This window comes from Anser anser (genome assembly GCF_964211835.1).
Source record: "Anser anser genome assembly, chromosome: 7".
Classification (NCBI taxonomy): domain Eukaryota; kingdom Metazoa; phylum Chordata; class Aves; order Anseriformes; family Anatidae; genus Anser; species Anser anser.
The window spans coordinates 27,418,133-27,436,067 of NC_139727.1; the positions used below are offsets into that span (position 1 = coordinate 27,418,133).

The window sequence follows — 17,935 nt, forward strand, 5'->3', positions numbered from 1 at the left end:
CAAAATTATTCCAAAGATTGGGAGGCATAAAAGCCAGGTTGCACATGGACCCTAATTCTGCCCCTTTGTCTACAGGTGGTATGATCAAGATTGAAGCGACACAGTCACCCCGGTTGTTTCCACATCGCTTCTGCCTTCTTTGGCCCTTCTGGCTCTGCTGTGCTGAATCTCGCCTGTTCAAATTTCCAGTGAACCTTCTTGCATTCTCCTCTGGTTCTCATCCTGCAGTTATAACCTCGGTATTGGGAGCAAGCCTGGAAAATTTCAGAATGAAAACCGAAACCTTCCAAAAGGTAGGAGCAAATAAAAATCAGAGGATATTAATATAGCAACAGCTGGACTTCAGCTTTAATAATGTATATGTTTTAGAGCACGTAGTGATTTAGATCAGATACAGGTATTTCTGTGCACTTCTGTTAAACCAGGCCCCGTGCCAGTAATACAATGAGAGGCTGATATACTATATTAAAATACTAATTACCGAGCCCCTTTCTTCTGACGGGTCTACTAAAGATACTTCAAATGGATATGTGAGAATTGATCAAAGATTCTGCAGGCTGTTGCCACTGCTCACTGGGCATTGCAAACCAAAGAAGAACCTGACTCCCATGAAAAAGATACTGTGTTTTTACAAGCAATAAAAACCACCGGTCACTTGATTGCTATGGGGATGGATACAACTAAACTGGGTTTTCTTAAGGCAGGGAGCACGATCTAAGAGAAACAAAAAAAGACATGGGAGAGGGAGGGAGCGAGCGAGCGAGCGAGAGCTGAATTGATTTCAGTCTGTTCAGGTCTAGCTGGAAAACACAATGCAGCGAAACGCTCCCTTAGTCGGCAAGCTTCTTTTCCTAGGTTTTTCCCATGGTTTGAAGTGGAGAGGGAGGGATGGTATTAGAAAAAGTGTGTGTGAGAGAGAGACAAGGCTGCAGGAAAGGCAGAGAGATGAGAGACATCATTTGGAAGGGCGCAAAATAGTCCATTCCTTCTGGGGAGTGGAAAACTTTGATGTCAGCGTCTCTGGCTTTAAAGCGGCAGTGTCAGGTTCAGGCTGAAAAGCCCTGGTATTTGAATCTTTGTCTGTGCTTGCGCTTGCTGTGCCTGTGCACGCACCTGCACGGCCCAACACCTGGTAGGGCACCCGCTGAGCCAGCGGGCCTGGCACGTCAGGGCGCCCGGGTGATGGAAAATGAGCACGCGGGGGTAGGTGTCTCCACTGGCTCCTTCTATGGAGAAAGCCCATTTGTATGTTTGTGTGCATGGAAAGAGAGAGGGATGCCACAGGAAAAACTGCTGGAGTGCTGTGGGCTTTACCCCTTTTCAAAAACCTGTTGTCTGTACTAGCGCGGTTACAAGTCTCACAGTGCCCAAAGAGGTGAAGAAGCAGAGCCGTAGGTAAGGAGGGTCACCTCCGAGAGGCATTATGATTTGTCAGTCATCACCTAATAGTCAATTCGGCTTCAAGAGTGACTATTTTAGGTGGGAAGTCAGAAGCCCTTTCTCCTCTGCAGGGGCACAGGCATCTTGCAGAGCCCGGCTAGTTTGTCTTTTGAGTTGTGTTTCAGCATAATGCTACTAACAATTCAGACACAATAGCAATGATAAGTCCATTGCACACCTAGAGGAAAAGAGAAGGAACAGGACCAAATGTGGCACTCAGGTGATTCTAGCAGAGCTGATCCAGAGTGCAAACGTCTCTTCCTCCTTTCCTCCATTCCAAGAGCAGAAAGATTTGCACCTACGGTGCAGCTCTTGCTCTGCTGGGTAGCAAGCTAATCCCGCTGGAATCTTCACCCCAAAATTGCACCAGGCACTAACACGCTGCAAAATTGAAATATTTGGGAATTACGCAGAGTTTCAGATCAAGCCAATGACAAATGCAAATGTTACTGCAATGGTTTTGGGACTGTGAGGTCTCGGTTTCTAGCAAGAATAGAAGCATATGTGCATGGGGTGGCTTATGGGCCCTGATGGGAGACAGACAATGAATCAATTTATGTTCAATTGACAGACCTCCTTTATCAGAGGGAGAGATTTTGACTTGAATCCCTGGAATGTGGGCATTTTCCTTCCCAATACTCATTTTCGGTTTAAATAGAGTGAAAGGCCTATTTTCATGGCAGGTGGGCTGTAGAAGGGAGGTTTTAATGACTCTTTATTCTTGGATTTATAATCTGACACGCTGTACGCACATGTGTTTGTCACGAAACTGTGTGAGGTGCCTACCACCATCCATGCATTGTCCAGCAGATGTTAAAGCCATCAAGTGTGTTTTCTCCCAGTTCCAAAGGAAAACATTCTCTATTTTGGGATGTGGGATTTTTTTTTTAACTGATCTAAATAAACAAACAAAAATAGTCGTGGAGAGGTAGGGCTTACATGATCATAAGAAACCTGTGTAAATGAGGATCTAAGGCCTGTTCCCTGACCCATAAACTGGGTTAGTAATTAGTTGCTCCTGCAGTTTGTTGTTGTCACAAAACCCGAGGTTAGGCTGAGGCCTATTTAGAAATCACACGCAATATGGGATAGCTAAACATACACTTACTGCAGGGACCAAGCGTTGGTTGCTACTTACAATAATACCTGAGAGTCTGCAGGCACAGCTGAGGTCATGTCCTGTGGGATGCCGGAGCAGTGTAGAAAGCACAGCACTTTCCCCATGGGGTTTTCAGCCAAGGACCCCAAAACTACGGATGAATGTGCTAAGTGGGCCCTTGTATGGATATGGTGCTCCTTAGCAGGACCAGAGCCTATAGTGTACAGGCAGGGTGATAACTTACCCTCTCTTTTATATAAATATATATATATATATATACACATATACATGTGCTTCATTAATAAGAGAATAGAGGGTAGAATATGCTTCGTGGCTTGGCATGAGCTGAACTAATAAATAAAGGAGGTTTCTAGCACCAGCTGGGTTCCTTTTGCTACACTATAAAACTCTTAACTTCAAATTGCTGAATCCTGTGTTTCAGTGATGAGACTAAACCAAATTAACCAGTGAGAAATAAAAAATGGCAGCCTCCTTACTGAGGAAATTCTACTGTGCAAGAGAGTACTACTAGTGATATGTTGCTTCTGTCTCTAGGGGAAGAGATGAAGGAAGCCTAGAACTCTAGTAATTCTGCAAGTTTGTAATTGCTGCAGGCAATTAGGCTCTGTCTTGGTTGTCCAGTCAAGGCAGACCCAAAGCTGCCTTTAGGATTAGGTTTGCTCATTTTCCTTATTATCATGTTGTAAGTGAAGCTTCAAATATGACAGCAGAGCATCCTCCAAGAGCAAGGGAGCCCTCTGTGCCCATGGGCATGGTGAGTTAGGACACCATCGGACTTGCCTGTGGACGAGCTAGGGACTGGGTGAAGCAGCCACGTAGGTAGAAGGCAGATACGGGATAAAACAGTACCACAGCCACCACTACACCAAGGATACTCTTACATTATTCTCTAAACACTCCAAAATTTTTTGGAACAACCTGTGGAATTAATGAAAATAAGAGCTGAAAATCGCTAGAAACAACTGTGTAAGTCCTGATCTTACTCTCAAAGAAGCCAGTGGGAATTTGAATGTTTAGTTCCTCAGGCTCTAAGTATGAAAGAAAAAAAGCCCCTAAAATATCTTCATAGGTAGCCCCTATAAAAGCACAAGATTCAAAAGCATTCCTTCAGGAGATCAAGGACGGTCCAGCCTTTGAAGCCTGGAGGATTGGGAAATTTAAAGATCTTTGTGGCAATCATATTGTGCCATTAGAAATCTACCATTTGGAATTGTAAAGCATTTAAAAGGAATGATTCCAAATTCCACAGCTGTCTGGTGAGTGACAACTTGATGTGGCCTGGGGGGTAGGAAGAAGGTCATTGTTGGGAAAACAGTTAAAATGAACATTTTCTGAACAGATGCTTTAGATAATACTTTGATAAATGAGGTTAAAAACAAATAAAATAATCTATGTGACTTCCAGAAAATAGCAGACTAGCAAAACAAACAAACCAAACTCAAAATGCAAAGACACAAAATAGGTATAGGGCTGGTATTTAGAAGATTGTAATAGAAGACTATTCAAAATAAAATGAACAACAGAGTCTAAACCAGCAAGATGAGACAATTCTGCTGGCTATGGGAGGTTATACCTTTTTTTTAATTATTATTATTTTATTATTGCTTTGCAGTTTTGCCAAGCAAGAGAGCTTCTGGAAGGCTCAGCTGTTAGTTTTGATACATTAGAGTATTTGTCAATCCATTTTTATTGCCCTTTTTCAAACCATTCAAGCAGCTCAGCTGTTGATGAAAATACAAAAAGCATTGCATGCGCTTAGCAAGTGGATAATGAGAGCGGCCCCCTCAGTTTAGTATCTTTGTCAGTAGAGTGTAGTGAGAAAAGTAAACAAACAGCATCACTGATGACAAACTGATTTATGGAATTGTTTGTTTTCATAATTTTCAGCATAGTTTATGGATAAAGGTCCTGATCCTGTGGCTGCTGAGAACCTTGTAGGGCTGGCCGCTGGCTGGGTGCCCTTAGTTCTCATTAAAAGCTCCTTGTAGAAGTGATTTGGAACTATACAGAATAGGGTCTGTTGGGATTATTTTTAAGGGAAGATTTTCCCTTGCCTTTTAACAGAATTCATACCAAACAGTTTCTAATTCTAATTTCTTCTGGCAATCCCTTTATAGGTAAAAACAAATGTATCTAATATGTATAAACTGGGGGGGGGAAGGAGAAAATTCACCCCCAAATTCAGTATAACCTTTAATTTTATCCTCTTTAATCCTTTGATAATTTTTGTGCTTCTACTGCAGAAAAGCAATTTTGCTAATCACCTTTGTGCCAATCCCTGCATTCCTGACAATAGCGTGAACAGCTTCCATCAAAGTCTTTGATGTGGGAAAGACACACACACACATATAATCTGAAAACAATTCAGCTCCTTGGTTCTCAATGGTGAGCACTCTGCTTTAATAGAGTGCAAGTTCCGTGGAGGTTTCTAATCCTTTCTGCCAAACAGAAGAGACACAGTCAGGTAGCACACCTTATTCAGAAGTTAAAATAACATGTTACTTGCTCTCAGAGAAAATCAAAACAACTCAAGATCAAAAACAGATTCCGCCAACCCTAACGGGATAGACTTTCTACTCAGATAACTCTTGATCTAAGTGTGTAACAAGTAACCTGCTTTAATCCCTCAAAGCGATGGTGTTACAGATAAGTACTGTAGTAGCAGAGGAGGTGTCTTAAGTTTCAGAAATACACAAAAGCATTCGTTGGAAGGAAAAACAAAACAAAGAGCTGTCCACATGATTGTGTCTTTAGCTGGAAAGGTGTATTTGAGGGCACTGCAAAGAAGAAAAAAGCCCCTTGAAGACAGGAGAAAGAAAGAAAAAAAAAAGTCAGGCATTGAAATGGTATTTCTTCCAAGCTGGGTTTCATTGATTTGCACTGGTAAAGCGCAGCCTTTACAGGTGTCAGCTCCCGTTTTTAGCTCACAAATCTTGCAAGCTGGAATGGTCTGCTACTTCAGCACAGAATAGTACCCCATTTTCTAGAGGTTCAGAGTAATGAGTCATGAAAGGATCGGGATCTTTGACTGTATGATATGTAAAGACTGTATTATTGACTTTATTATACTGCACTGGGCACCTGCATTGACTTCTTTATTAGAGTTCGAACAACGTAGCAGAAATAATCATACTATGTGTACAGTTTTAGTAACAGTTCAAAACTTTCCTTGGTTCTTGTTCCTGCAGACACTTACCTATGCACTTTGTTCAGCACTGATGGGAAGACTAGAGCCATTGAGCATCTTAGCCCGTGGCGCACAGCACTGTCAGCTCCACAGCAGTCACAGCAGCTGAAACCACGCCTGAGAAGCGTGTGCAGTTGCAGGTCCATTCCTCTTATAAAGAAAATAATGGATTGTATCCATTGGGGCAAAAAAATAGTATTTGTGAAAATGTTGTAAGGCAATTATCCACACTAGAAAACAATGTTACATTTAAGAGAGCAACTTATCATATTGTTTTTCTCATAACAATATTTACAACCCCTGTCCAGATCGTGCTTGACCCTCTCTGCGGTTCCTGCTTACAAACACATTCCATCTTAGGCAAATCTTCCGTAGTTGTTTTTACCTTGGGCCACAAACTGGAGAGCACTAAGGCCCCGCTTCGCAGATGCACTTGTCCATACTTTTGTTCTGGTATCACCAAGGGCCACACTGCACATTTTACTTTGCAGCCAGGCTCCTTCCAGAGTGCACCAAGTAATTTCCCTGGCAAAGTGGCACAGGCTGAGGACTGGAATACGGGTGTCACATAGCATGGGGAGACGCGACTACCAGAGGCATGTCAGATGTAGCCTCTGCAAAGTGACAGAGCCTAAGATGAGAAAGGACCTCTTTCACTGTCTTGTCTGATATCCTGAGTTAGGAGTCGCTAGATCAGTTCCTGATTTAAGTTTTAGTTGTTGTGGTCCAGTCAGGCTCTCTTAGGGGAACAAAAATCTGATATTATTTTTAAAAAAATCCAGTAATGGTGAATGAACCATAAATCTTGATAAGCTGTTTCAATAGTTAATTTTCTTCGCTACCAAAACACGCTTTATTTATAAATTTGCTTCCCATCACCTTCTGTCAAGCGATCTTATCTCTTTGTCTGCTAAATTGAAGATCCTGGTGTTACCAGATTTTTCTTCCTGTTTCAGTGCTCATAAGGCATGATCACCTCACACCTTAACCTTCTCTTTAGAGAACTAAATAGACTGAGCACTTTGGGTCTCACTATAAAACATGCTTGACAGTCCAGCAATCATTCTTACTACTCTTCTTTGAAACCCCTCTCGTTTTTCAACATCCTTCTTAAAATGTTGGCTGGACAAATTATTTCCAAAGCCGTCACAACAGAGTCAAAACCAGAGGTAAAAGAACCTCCTGGCTCGTTTGTTTCCCAGGACAGCACCAGCCCTTTGGTCACAGCACTGCAGAAGGAGCTCACGTTCAGCTGATTATTCATCTTAATGAAGTCTTTACGGAATTGCAGCTTTGCAGGATAGAGTTACGTCCTTTCAGTGTGACCTACATTCTTTGTTCCTAGATGTGAAACTTCACATTTGGCTTGATTGAAATACATACAATTTGATTATGTCTAAACTTAACATAAGGTTGTGCAGCCATAAGCATCCTTTGCCTCTTCCCTGAGGCTTTGTGCCTCCTACAAAACTTTGCTAATAGTGACTTCAGATTTTTTTTCCAGGTCACGAATAAGAATATCAAATAATGTAGGGTCCATAAGCTTTCTCTGGAATCCCACTGGAGAAAGACCAACTTAATAATAAATTTCTCTTTACAGTAACAATTTAAGACAGAGAAGTCATTCAGCTTTTAATAAATTTAATGTTTCAGACATTGACAAAGTCTATTACAAAAGAGCTAATTATAAATATATGTTTAAGCTTAACATCATCATAAAGATATTGAATTAGTTTGTTATAAAACTGCGTTCACACCAATCTTCCATAGTCTTTTGTTAAGCAATGTTTGTTACGTTACCTCCCTTTCAATTGGCTACTGAAATCCTGCACCAGATGTGCAGTTATCTTACCTGAGCTTAATATTAGGCTGAGAATTTTGTAATTAATTGGGCTGATGCACTCGGAATAAATGCTGATAAAACATTTGCCTTCTTCTGGAATCTCCTTGAATTCCAGGGTGCATTGAAACTCAGTCTAAATGGACCAGACGGTTCCTCAGCTGGCAGTGTTGAACCTCTCAAATACAAGGCCTCCAGAGCTGCTGATTTAGCCATCTGAATACTTGAGTGCTTGAGATTACGCAGACACGATGACCTTCTGGAACTAGATGCGATAACTGTCTAAAAGGCCTGTCTGCTATGGTAACCTCATTATATGCTGAAATTTATTTTCCTACTCCACTATGCAAAAGGAGATGTAGTCTGTGGTGGGTAAGCGATACCTATACAAAGCATTCTAGGTAGATGATTTACTTTTCATAATTTATCTATTTTTTAATTCTGAGGCAGAAGTTTCCCCAAGCACTTCAGGCTTCCATAGAGTGGAAAATACTGCAAGAAAGAATAGTACAACACTATACTCATATTTTCCTGCTCCACTGTTTGTGGAAGGCTACTCTGCCATTTTGGACCAGGATCCTTCTGTGTTGTCAGTACTCCAGGCTCCTGTGGATGGCAATAATGACTCAGTTATTAAGAAGGTTTTTTTTTTTTTGGTGGTGGTGGTGTGCATGTATGTATGTAGATACATGTGTGAAGTGTGAGCACTTTTTCAGCCCTTGCTCTGTGGAGGGGGAACTGCAGGGTCTGAGCAAAAAGCCAGCCTTAAATTCTCTGTGGCAAGGCCCCTTCTTACATGGGGAAGACCCTTTCTTTTAAGTGTCCCGGGAATCTGGTAGTTGAGAACAGCAGTGCAACACCAGATGACCCCTGCTGTCATCTCGTGGGTGACAGGAACTCCTGACCCTGCTCGAGGATAATTAATGAGCAGCAATCACCTTGCTGTTCACCTTCCTTCGCCGGGGTGCTAGCCCAGCCAGGGCTGCTCCAGGTGGCGGAGCAGATGCTCTGGTTACCTGGGATCACCGTTCCCACCATTAATTATTCACGTTATTAGAGAACACATAGATAAGGTGACGTTATTAATACCAGCTACGAAGAACACCAACCCGGGGGGCCGAAGGGGGGAGGGGGGGGCAGTTTCGTGGTGGACGGTCCACGGGGGAGTCCCAGTGGCCCCCATTATGGAACTAACTCGCTACCGAGGGTGGGCTCGGCGTGTCCCCGTGTCCCCCCCCACCCCGGCCGCCACCGCCTCCTCCCCCGGAGGGGGGCAGTGACAGGCAGCGGCTCCTGCCCCATGTGACTGGGGAGCGGCTGCCCCCGTCCATGGCTTGGCCTCCCCCGGGCAGCAGCAGCTCCGGCTCCCGGGGAGGAGGGGCAGGAGCTGCTGCTCCATGGGGAGGAAGGGCAGCCCCCGATCCCCCCAGGCGGAGGGGGGATCCCGGGCCGCCTCCCCCCCCTCCTCCCCCCCCCTTTCCCCGCTCTGGGCCTTACCCGAGGAGCTGCTGCTCCTCATCTGCTCCTACCTGGACGTGCAGGCCTTGGGCCGCCTGGGCCAGGTCTGCCGCCGCCTGCGTTTCCTCAGCAGCCGCGATCTCCTCTGGAGGCGCATAGCCCGCGGCTGCCTCAACTCCGGCTTCACCCAGCTCGGCACCGACCTGTAAGCGCGGCCTCCGCGGCCGAAGGGCGAGGGGGAGGCGGCGGCGGCGGCTGGGAAAGGCCGGGGATGCTGCGGCCTAGCTGGTTGCTAAGGGGCGCTCTGCGCTCCTGGCGTAGTCGCTAAGGGGGGCTCCCCGCTGCCGTCAGGGGGCGGAGGGAAGGGGGGGGGCTATTCTCGAAGCGCGGCTGCGCCGTCCTCGCTCTGCGCCCTCGAGGGGCGGCGAGGGCAGGGGAAGGGCCGCGGCGCAGGGGCCGCCGTGGGGCCGCCCCCGGGAGGGGAGGGACCGCGCGTGGCGGGCCCGGGGCTGCTCCAGGATGTGGGGTCTGCCCCGGGCTGTGCCCAGCAGGGTCGGGGAGAGTGGGGAGAAGCTTAAAGTGTCCCGCAGAAGGCGGGAGAGAGTGGTGGGGGGCTTCCCCAGCCCCCTCGGTGCCAAGCCAGGAGGGAGCAGCCCTCAAATGTTGGGTCTGGAGATGCTCTCCTGATGAGCTCCGTCCCCCAAACTCCCCCTAAGCACGACACGTAGGGTGTAGGCCTGGGGGCTTCAAGCCAGGGGAGGTGGGAAGCATGGAGAAACTGAAGGAGCTGCTGTGTGCCAGCTCTCCCTCACAGCTGCTGAGTGGCACCTTCGGTCTTGCCTGCAACTACCAGGGGAGGCAAAATGCCAGGGGAAGTTCAGGTTGGAAATTAGGAGACATTTCGTCTCAGAAAGAGTAGTTGGGCATCGGAACGGGTTGCCTAGGGAGGTGGTGGAGTCACTGTCCCTAGGGGTGTTTAAGGAAAGGTTGGACCTGGTGCTTAGGGATGTGGTTCAGTGGGTGACATTGGTAGTAAGAGGACAGTTGGACCAAATGATCTGGGAGGTCTTTTCCAACCTTAATGATTCTGTCATTCTACCAAAGCCTCAAAGATGCCTCAGAAAAGTTGTTGTAAGGGAGCAAGACCTGGCCTAGCATCTGATGGAAAGCCTGGAGAATGATCCTAAACGTGTTATTAGGTGCATGAGCCTTCGTGGCAGGGGGCCCCAGGAATACATGTTCCTCCAAGCCTCCTGCTCCCAGAGCAGCTGTGCTGGTATTGCTGGTGACGGCTGTCACAGAGGAAGCGACTGTTGGACTCTGTGGCTTGTGGGGTTTAAAGTTTTGTGGACAGGTTTGCTGTTTTGTTGTTGTTGTTGTTTTTAAATTCAACAGCACATCTTCAGATTAGGTGTGAGACCTGTTGGCTTCACTGTGTATGACACCAGCATCTTTCTAGATGGAAGTGTTTTGGGGTTTTGGCCTTGGCAGTCCTTAGTAAGAATCCAAAGGCTGCATTTCCTCTCTTAAATTTTACTAGCATATGAAATGCCACTCAGAGGCAGCCACACAACATGGGCTTTCCTTGCTGCTTGGAGGATCCTGAGAGGAAGCTCGTGTTCTTTGGGTCTATGAATCGCTTCCTGTGATTCCCTATAGCTGCCAGCTCAGAGCCCAGGATCTTGTGTGTCATCCAGTGACACAGTATTGTTGCCCTAAATGTTGTTTACGTGAATCATAAAAGAAGGGATGTTTGAGGCCTGTTTTGCTGTCTCATGGTGTTATCTCATCAGTGGCACAGACGTGGAGAAACAGCTATGGCCCCTGCTGTCAGGAGTTGAGCGTTGGTGGTGTTGACAATCCCTGTGTTGGGTTTTCAGGCCAGGACTTAAACCCACTCAATTTTTGTAGGTTGGTAGCTGTAGCCAGTGGATGTTACGGCCACGGACTGGGCTTCGAAAAGTGAACCACAGTTCCCTAGGAAGTAAGCAGGAATAAGGGCTACAGAATGGCTGTGCGTTGGACTCTGTCTGCTGTGATATATGATTTTGTCTCCTGAGGAAATGAAGTTCTGTATTTTTCATTAAGAATAAGGTGATACTATGCTGTTTCGGTTGCGGGAGGGATCAGGTGTACAGCAGAGCAGGTGCAGCATATGTAAGGACCACCACTTCCCCTGCAGAGGAATGCAGCTCTATAAACAGCTACAGAAAACAGCTACAGAAAAGGTTTGCTAGGTCAGAGGGTCTAAGTGAAGGGAAGGGTACTTGAGTGTCACAAGCTCTCAGGGATTTCAGTGCTGTTAGATTGCTATGAACAGGATCTTTTTTTTTTTTTTTTAGTAATTCTAGGATGTGCTTTTGCGCTGAATCCTATTTTCAAGTTTTCTTTAAACAACTTTAGCACAGAGTGCTGCTTTTAGCATTGGTCAGCACTGCCCTGGTCCTAGGGAGTTCAATCTTAGGTAATGCACCAAGTGGCCTTACAAGTCAGTCCTACAGGAACCTTGAGATATTCTAGAGGAAGAATCCTTTAATTACTTTTAACTTCACGGAAGTCTCACGCAATCTTGGTTTGTTGTACAGTTATAAAATTTGTACCTAACTGAAGAAGAGTTTAACAGTTGGTGTGGCAGCTTGAGGGTTTAAATAGCCATGTCTCTTCCATACCCCCTGCTCCTCATGCATGTCTCCAAGACCAAGAGCATACTCCAAGATTGCTCTTCTTGCAGTTGAGTGAATAAGATTTAAGGAGAGAGGTTATATTTTTAACCAATACAAGCTAGGGAGGGGGTCTGGCTAAGGTGGGCACACAGCCTTTCTTCCTGATAGTTATTCCAGGTAAGAAACTGGTAGGTTGCTCGTTGAAGGTTAAATTTGAGCTGAGTAGGTGTTTAAGCTAGAATATCACTGGATAAATAGAAAGGTAATGAAGGTGATGGGTAGCTGGGCCTTCTTGATAACTGGTTTCTTAATCACACAGCGTAAATCTTGAGTTCGTCAAGCTTGGCTATGGCTTGCTCGAAAGCAGAAGCTTCTGTTGCATGTTCTGGGTAACACTGCATTAGGTGAACACTGTTTTTTACTTTCAAGAGGTATTTGTTCAATGCTGTCTGCAACTGAGAAAGCAAAGGCTGGAACCGTTTTATGGTAAATGTACTTAATGAAATAATATGCACGGTTCTAACATTAGATCTTAAACTGATGGTCCCTGGGAGGCTAGCATAAGTTAAAAACTAGTCTAGGGAATATTTACTGTTTAAAACAAAAAAACATCTCGGAACGAGTTTGATCATTTCTGCTGTTAAATGTTTTTTGATAAGCCATCTGTTAATGCTTGCTAAATAGAGATAAATTTGATCCTGGAGTGTAAGATGGCTGTGAAACTTACCCCCCCCTCCCCCACTTGCCCATTTTTTAAAAGGGTGATTAACTTGAAAATGACACCATTTCTTTAAAATGTTGTTTCTGTTAGGTATATCTTCAGATATTTGTAACGAGAAGATCAGAGGGAATGGGGCTTTAGCTTGTATGTGAAACAACTGGTTTTGTGCAGTCAGCTTGCATATAACAATTTCTCATGCCAAAATAGGGAACAGAGAAACTTTCTAAGAAACTGTTTGCAAAACCCTTGCTGTAGAGGAGCATGGGAAAGAGAAATTGTAGTACCTAACACAGTTTGATTTAACTTTCAAAATTATCTACTCCCCATCTTGGCTATCCACCTTTAAAAATTGGCAGCTATTTTTATCTCAGGACATATGTTTAAATAATGCTAATTTGGCTAATGTTGGCAAAGGAAGATCGGAACTTTATCCTAGATGCTAGTTGTTATGCAGAAAGGCATATCCACAGCGTTGACAGTCTCTCATATTTGCTCTTTTTGGTGGATTCAGCTAATGAGGAGCTGTGTGTGTAAGCTAAATATTTACGGTATTGTTTCAATCATGCACTTTGCACACAGCAAACCTTTTTCTTCTTTGCTATGTTTCCATACACTTCATTCCTTGGCAGGGGGAATCACTAGGTTTGCATTGGTGTGAGTTCGTGTATGTTAGGGCTACCAGGGCCTGACTTGGAAAGGTTCTTAAGCACATTCTTGGTGTTCAAAATGCACTTCTCCTTCTTTGAATCATGAGTAAGTAAATGCTTAATAGAATATTGTGTCACTGGTTGGAAACGTACAGTGGTTTTAGATATTTGTGGTTCTTGGCACCTGTCCTGCATGCATCTGTGTCAGGCTACCTTTTGTTACGTGTTGTCATGTTAACGTTATGTATAGACCCATCCTGCAATAAGACCTTGTCATGGAGCTGGTAAAAAGATAGTCCCCATGCTACGAGTTTTGCTTCACACAGTCATGGGGACTGCTCAAGGAAGCGTTGAGACCCCTCTTCATGACGTAAGGTGAGCGTTTTTGTTCCAAAAATGCATGGCAGCATATCACAGAAAAACACGGCTTAATAATTCTTTTTGCAGCTAAGCTGTAGCTGAGCAGTAAGCACAAAGCCTCCGGGGTTTCTGGTGAGTATAGTGATATTACAGTTGTGTCTGGTAGCCTGCGTCTGTTTTGCCAGCTGTTGTACAGGCCCAGCAAGAGCAGTCCCTGCCCTGAAGAGCTCGCTGCCCAAATAGGCAGGGTAAACAAGGGCTGGGAAGCGGAGGCAGCGAGATGTGAACCAGGCTGCCCTCTGTGCAGCAGGTCAGTGTCAGAGCCAGGAATAGAAGAGGGTGCTTTGAGCCCGCAGCCAGGGCCTGCCCGCTGGACCACCTCGGACTGGAGAAATCGGAGAGGCAGAGAGGCTCGTCGCAAGGTGGTTCTTTATTTAAAGCATGGACAAAAGGAATAAAGTTGCAGCTGGGCTAAACTTATTTCCTCTTTGCTACAACGGAATTTTAGAGGGCAAGTTAAAAGTTGCAACCTAAATAGCTTGGCGGCGTCCTCTTTGTAATGTATTAATAGCTGTTGTCAAGATATAGAAATGTTCCACTGCGTGTTTTCTCTTTCCCTGTCTCCTGTCCTGCCTTGCCCACGAGGATCAAGCTGTATTCTCCACTCCAGAAATACAGATTAATCAGTGGGTGAATTTATCATCACTGAGTATTTAAGAACTAGTGCAAGCATTTCTGTGAGTTAATAAAAGCAGTATTTTCTCCAGATCTTGGAAAAATATATACACCTGCAGGAGCAGGAAATGGCCAATCTATGCAAGTCAAATCCAAACGCAAAGTGCAGCAATCATAGGAGACCTCTGCCTTCGGTACTGGAAGGGGAGGGAGTGTGAAGCAGCCTGTAAAGCTGCTTCAGTTTCCTTCATCTTTTGGAACGTGTTTTACCAAAGTTTCATTACTTTAAGTCAGAAATGAAGGAGGCAATGAACTGGTGCAGACGATGCAGAGGGGAATCCTCTGGGGAGGATATTGCAATAACGGAAAAGCCTGGAAGAGGGCACACAGCTATTGCTTTGTGCTGGAGAAGTCTGTGGGTTTTAGAAACTCCTCTTAGCTTCCTATTCTCTTAGTTCTTAAGAGAATTAAACTCTTAAACTCTTAGTTCTGGGCAGTTCAGGCCTGCCAGGATGGCTCCACGATATCAAAACAGCTTCTTGACCCAGGAATGGGAAATTTGTTTGTTAGAGTTCCTGCTGGCCTGCCTCCCTTACAATCTTCATGAGTTCAAAGCAGCAGAAGAATTTTACCTAGTTCAGGGCTTACGAAATGTATGCTGTGCCTGTTGCTATTATTCCTGTAACCTGCATAAGTGAAATAGCTACGTGGTATTTCACTCCATCCGACTCTGCTCTTTCAGATCAGAATATACATGACAACTACTGAGCAGCTGCAGGTTTGTTCACATCTTCCTAGGCTATTCATTTTTATTTTTTTTAATGCAGCCTGGTTTTCAGCTCCAAAAAGTCTAAGTAGCTCGTTGAGAGATGCAAAATCCTGCGTGGAGTTTCTATCCGAGTTCCCATGGCGAGCTGGGGGATCATCATAAGGGAGGTGGTATCTGGTGGCAGAGCGGTATGGCTCAGGCTTGGTGATGATGTTTCTGTTGTTGGTTTTGTTTGTTTTTGGAAGCGTGTCTTTGCTGTGTGTACAGAAATTCGCCTACTCTCCTGGGTCTGATTAGAAGTCTCCAGTTTCTTCATGCAGGTGGATCACTCATAAGACCCGTGAGGTGGGGCAGGAAACCTGCGCTGCCTGGTAGGGTCTGGCTGAGGGAGCTTAGAGGCACCGGCGGAGGCAAGGAGCAGCGAGAGAAGTCTGCAGATCGATCTTCATCTCAGAGTTATTTGAACCCGTGTCACACAGGAAGGGGGAGAGCGCAGAAGACAGACTGAGCCTGGCGGTAAGCTAAAGAAGGGTCATGCGCTAAAGGAATTCAGGTGGAATTTTTGCACTGGAAGAGCTATTTTGCAAGCAAGTCGACTTCTTGAGGACAGCAACAGGAGCTCCTGACATAAATAGCTTTTCCCTCTTGGCTGTCTGTTGGTGGCCCGTGACTTGCAAATGCACCGAGACCCTGCCACTCAACAGGTGTGTCCCGATTACACAAATAAGAGCAGTTGGTCCCTGTGTTAGCCATCTCTGCCACAGGGCCAAGGTTGAAAGCCGGGCTTAGCCACCGTGACCTATTTGTTCCTCTGTATGACCCTTCGAGGCAGGCTAGAGGCAGGCTGGTGACAGCTTTTATGCAGGCAGCAGATTTTGTCCGCAGAAGAGATTCGCTCTCAGCGGGTCTCTGCAGACTTGCATTTCCAGACGAGCTCTTTCGGCACTTAAAGTGCAGCAAAATGCAAAGCACTTCGGCGGGTTAGGATGCCCCATGCAGCTGGGAAAATAGACGGTATGACACGTTGGTGTTACCTTCTGTAACACGGTCTGTGTTGTTGCAGGCACCGTTGTTTTGGCACATGCTGAAATAGTAGACGGCCAGTAGGAACCTCCCCGGGACGCAGTAAAACAGAAGCTCCTGCTATTGCAGGAATACCATTTCTAGTGGCAAAGGAGTTTGCACGGGGAAGGGATCACTGAAGGCAACGACGCTGGAGGTGAAGCTTTGGGAGGAGATGTGCTTAATCTCTGGCTGAGTAATTCTTTCTTCTGCTTCTTTTTTTGGAGGCCAGGCCAGCAACTGTCATGGTGGCTGAGGTCGCCTGGGTCAGCGGTGCTGTGGGGGGATAGTCCCAGACCCTCACTTCAGCAGCTGGGAAGTGGGCTCCAGGCGGAATATTAAATTTCTTCTGGTAACTCTGCCAAGAAAGAGAGGAAATCCATAATTTGAGCAAAATACTTTAACCTTTTTTTTGGAAGGGAGGGTGAGGTAGGAAGGGGGAAATGAAAGTTCCTTTATAGCAGGTTGGTTGGGATGACTTTTATCCTGGAACGTTCTCCCAGGCTGTGACAAACGTTCAGCTTCCCTTTCGTAGTGAAACAAAGTCTTTGCAAAGCGAACGTCCACCAGGATTGCATGCAATTGGAAGCGTGCGTTAACTCAGGTCATGTATTACACCACACGGTTTGGGATCCTGATAAGAGTGCTTTTTGGATTAATTAGCTAATAAAAAAAGAGCGTATGTACTGGATTATGTGACTTTATAGGCTGTTAATAATTGTGACCCCTTAGCAAAGGTGTTAAAATGATGGACTCTGGTCCTTGCGTGGGTTTTGAGAGCATTTTGCTTGAATTTCACTGAATTTTCACATACAGTATTCACCAGTTCTTGTACTGTGTGTTTCCTGTCATCCTTGTAGGGTGCTGGGCTGTCCTCCAGTTGTGTACTGATGCAGCTCTGTGTTGTTCCTGGTAAAAACAGTGATCCTTCCTCAGTGAGTCAGCCTCTGCAGTCCTGGAGTTCACTGCTGGGTGGTTTCTTTGAGAACCCGAATGCCAAGAGCTTGATTTCACAGGGAACTTAAGCATGTACTGAATTTTAAGCACGTGGTTTAGTGTTTTGCTGGATTGCGTGCTAAGAAAGGTCAAGTTATTCATTGGCTGTGGATAGTGGTCTCTGCACAGCATCTTCCATAGGATATATCTCTGTGAGGTGGGTTAGTCTCCCAAATTTTTGAATGTTCAATCCAGTTGCTGACGTGGGAGGTACTTGCTTAAGTCAAGCACTCAGTGTAGATGTATGATGACTCTTGATGATGTTTCTCAGGTCATCACGGAGCAATTCTTCAATTTACATGTATAGAGAGTGTGCTGATCATTACTGAAGCAAAAGAGTTTTATAGGGGAGAAAATGATCTTTTTATTTTTAATCAAATGATTAAGTTTATATGGCGATGCCTTTTTTAGCTTTCTAAGATCTGAGAATTACTCTAGTGCATTGCAATGTTGCTCATCACCCTCGCTGATGTATTTTGGGAGTTGAACTGGAGAGTGCTGTTGAGGAAGCAAATCAAATTATATGTCAGCACTTGATTCCATCACTGGCCTTGATTTAACTTCCTTCTGGGTATAAGGGATAAAATGTCTCTGACCAACACTGAAAATCTTTGCAGGTCATTCTCTGCTGCCGTGGTATTGGCAAAGGAATCAGTCCAGCTTCCGCATCCCCCTTCTCATGGCCTCCTTATGTCCTGTCCCATCTCTTGCTTCTGTTTCGAATAAATGGAATTTCTGTAAACTAAAGGGTGGATGCTTCTAAGGCAAGTTTAAATTATCTGGATCCAGAAGTGTTATGTGGAGAAGGCAGGCTGGATGAATTTTATGTCTACTAACAGAAAAACAAACAAACAAACATCCCCCCACACCCTAAAAACCAACAAGGGTTTGTGCATTGAGCTCCGGGTACCTAGTAGGGCCACTTTTCTTGTTGGGCCCCAATTAGGAAAGTGGTCAGCTTTGTAGGATAACAGCTTCGTTTTTGACCTTGGATTCA

The 17,935-nt window shown here is 45.2% G+C and overlaps 1 protein-coding gene and 1 long non-coding RNA gene across 2 annotated transcripts in view; one reads left to right on the forward strand and one right to left on the reverse strand.

The window, feature by feature from the left end:
* Positions 1-1,786: 1,786 nt before the first annotated feature.
* Positions 1,787-9,255, reverse strand: LOC310902669. The gene is made up of 3 exons (XR_014586885.1): positions 9,117-9,255; positions 5,757-8,193; positions 1,787-4,998 (listed from the first exon to the last, which is right to left on the reverse strand). It is a non-coding gene; the product is annotated as an uncharacterized lncRNA (long non-coding RNA).
* FBXW4 (F-box and WD repeat domain containing 4) overlaps positions 8,876-17,935 on the forward strand; it is a 59,365-nt gene continuing 50,305 nt past the window's right edge. Inside the window, 2 exon segments of the mRNA XM_083844558.1 lie at positions 8,876-9,061; positions 9,064-9,250. Of these exon segments, the coding sequence (XP_083700684.1) occupies positions 8,917-9,061; positions 9,064-9,250 (332 nt within the window). The 5' untranslated portion in view covers positions 8,876-8,916.